We start from the raw sequence: 2,993 nt of genomic DNA on the forward strand, positions 1-2,993 counted from the left end.
GCGGATTGAGCCTCTGAATGAGCCTCAGAACGTCCCACCGTAGGTCTCTGCCAGGTCACGTACAAATTGTGCCCCGAGGGACGTTTTCAGTTTCTATTGTATGAAACTCGCCTGGGGCACAGGGTTCGTCCATCCTAGCTAATGCCAGCCTGGTGCCAGCGTCCTTCACGACGTTAGCGAGTCATGAACTTCTGTGCCCTCAGATTCACTGGCCACCAAGGCAGCTGTAACTTGCCGGCCCAATTCTGTCAGCTGCCCATCCTGGTAGGTCACAGCCCCGGGGCCAGGCACATAGGCCGATTGAAGCGGTAGACAGGGGCACGAAGAGCCGTGCAGCTTAGGTGTCAAGATCTACACATTGTCTACACCGCATTTAAGACGAATAATTTTAGAGCGACGGGAGGAAAAAACCCCAACAATCCTAAGTCTCCACCAAAAAAAAAAGGAGTGATGGTTTACCATCACTTGTCTGTTGATGGAAAATTTCATTGGGACACCCCAGGTTGTCCTCATCTGGAGATCCACCTTGGGGGCAGGAAGGGGCATGCAGGATGAACGGCAGGAGGGCGCAGGTCGTTTGTCTTTGAACATAAGATGTGAGTGGGCAGTTACTGTCTTAAGCGGGCAGGCCTGGCTTTCTGCGGTTAGTAACACTGTTTTACCCCTTCTTTGCAGCTGGTCCTTCGGGGTGTTGATGTGGGAGATCTTCACTCTCGGGGGCTCGCCCTACCCAGGGATTCCCGTGGAGGAACTTTTTAAGCTGCTTAAGGAAGGACACAGGATGGATAAGCCAGCCAACTGCACCAACGAACTGTAAGGGCCACTGTCTCTCCCGAACCGCGGTGGACCCGCCATGCCAATAGCACCCCTGACTTATTTCTGTTTCCTAAACGTGCTCTAAGAAGAAGAGCTGCTGAAGCTTTCTGGGCTCAACCCCAGGACTGAGATAGATAGCTGCACTGACAGCCCGTGCAAAAGAAAGAGCATCTTTGCAAGGTGTATGGAGGGAGCTTTAAATCAGAGAGGGCGAGACGGGGGCTCTTGCTGAGCCGCTGTGCTGTGCCTTGCTGTTGGCTCTCCTCGGACAGGAAGAGCCATCTGGCCCTCCTCGGACAGGAAGCCCCATGCAGGCTAGAGAACCCCCGCAGGATGCAGGGTCCAGGTACCAACGTGACCTCTCCCCGCTGTCTGGGCAGCGAGTGGAGAGCAGGTGCTTTTGCAGTTCCCTGTGGCCACCGAAAACGCTAGTGTCGTTTGACATCGACCACATTTCTTCAGAGCGAATGAACTAGTGTCTGGTTACCTATATTTTGACTCACATTTTAGTGCAGAGAATTAAGAAATTTGTCCAGGTGCCATCTTTAGAGGACCAGAGCTGACTAAAAACAGTGAGCTGGTTTCTAGAAAATCCTACCCCACGCTGTAAGTGAAATTACGTTGCGGTTGTGTCTTGTGCAGTAAAATCAAAATCAGTGCTTTGAAAAGGGGTCTCTCCTCCCTCCCCCCAGGATTAACTAAGAAGAGGGATTGTCCTAGGGACTGCGGTCTATTGTGTGTCGTTTCCTGGGGATTTTCTGTCTGTAATCTCGTGAGTGCTTTTTGGTGTACAGTGGACGTCTGATGAATGGCCACATTTTATAGCATATTATATAAAGGCATGTATTGTGGCCCTTGCTATTCTTATTGCTTTCTTTCTAATATGGGAGGCCTGTCGAAACCCATCACCAAGATAAGGCCTGAGAACCCGGGCCTCTCCAGGCATTACTCAGGAAGTTAAAGTGTAGCCCAGTGACGGCAGATTAATTCTTAAGAACCTTACCTTAAAGTTGCGGTTTTCAAGCTTCATTTTTTTTTAAACTGAGGAACTTTTGTGCACTCAAATCATTGAAAGAAACCCAAAGTATCAGGTATAGATATTAGAAATCCCTGTGACACTGAAAACATAGTTATGTCTTTTCTTGGTGGCATAGGTACCTTTCTCAGATGTGTCGGGTAGAGACGGTTTTGTACGTCCTTGTAGAGGAAAGAAGCAGTGGATGTTTTGGGAAAGTGAATAACCACCCTCTAATTTCGTTACTCGGGAAGTTCTGATACGTTTTCATAATTCCGGGCCTCCCTCTGTATTGCCTGTTAAAACTGGCTTGTAGCCATGCACCTCACACTTACAGCATCCATTCACCAGGAAACCCGTTGTCCCCAGGTACATGATGATGAGGGACTGCTGGCATGCAGTGCCCTCGCAGAGACCGACGTTCAAGCAGCTGGTGGAAGACTTGGATCGAGTCCTCACTCTCACAGCCAATGAGGTAAGGAGCCCCTTCCGGAAGCCCGCGCGTGGTCCTCGCTTAGGGACCGGCTTGACCGTGTGAGTGCAGCCCCCTCCGTCGCAGTCTGTGTGGCGTGGCTTATCGTTTTTCCACAGGGGTCAGACAGAGTTAAGCTATGTGTTCCTCCCAAATCCTGATTTTTCTCAGAACTGCATTTTAAGAGTTCTGAATCACGAAACCAAAGACCAAGGGGCCCTATGTGAGGCTTCCCCTGTCTGTGGCTTTGGGGCGGTAGGTCCAGGGGGCGTGTGTGTAGGCGAGTGGGGAGGCCAAAGAAATGGCCAAGTGCAGCGTTTGGGTCTGCGTGGGAAGGCGCTTGGGGGTGCTTATGTGTCGATAGGACTCTGTGCCCCCGTAATTAGTGTGGCAGCTGCCGATGTCCCCTTACCGATGACCTCGGATGCAGTGAGGTCCGTTCCTTCCAGCTTTCCTATAACACGTGGCCTGGTCCTCTGTGACCCTCTTCTGGGAGTGGCGTGTGGCTCGTGGTCTCCATCTAAGGGCACGCAGATGTCCACAGTTTCCTATGACAAGTGACTTCCACAAAATTGTATCTTTTGTTAAAATATTTTCTATAAAATAGTGTATATTCTGTGCCAACGAAACAACCACTCTTCCGTCACTCACTGTCCGAGTTCAGCCATGTCAGCGGCCACCTCAGTGTGC

At 50.8% G+C, this 2,993-nt stretch overlaps 1 protein-coding gene across 4 annotated transcripts in view; it reads left to right on the forward strand.

Annotated features, from left to right (window-relative positions):
- Window positions 1-2,993, forward strand: part of FGFR2 (fibroblast growth factor receptor 2) — a 101,214-nt gene that overhangs the window by 94,358 nt on the left and 3,863 nt on the right. For all 4 annotated transcript variants that reach the window (XM_023530083.1, XM_023530082.1, XM_023530085.1 and 1 more), the window contains 2 exons: window positions 622-813; window positions 2,201-2,306. In XM_023530083.1, coding sequence (XP_023385851.1) covers window positions 622-813; window positions 2,201-2,306 — 298 coding nt within the window. The remainder of the gene's footprint in view (window positions 1-621; window positions 814-2,200; window positions 2,307-2,993) is intronic.

The sequence above is a fragment of the Pteropus vampyrus genome, unplaced genomic scaffold (genome assembly GCF_000151845.1).
Source record: "Pteropus vampyrus isolate Shadow unplaced genomic scaffold, Pvam_2.0 Scaffold46, whole genome shotgun sequence".
NCBI classification, from domain to species: domain Eukaryota; kingdom Metazoa; phylum Chordata; class Mammalia; order Chiroptera; family Pteropodidae; genus Pteropus; species Pteropus vampyrus.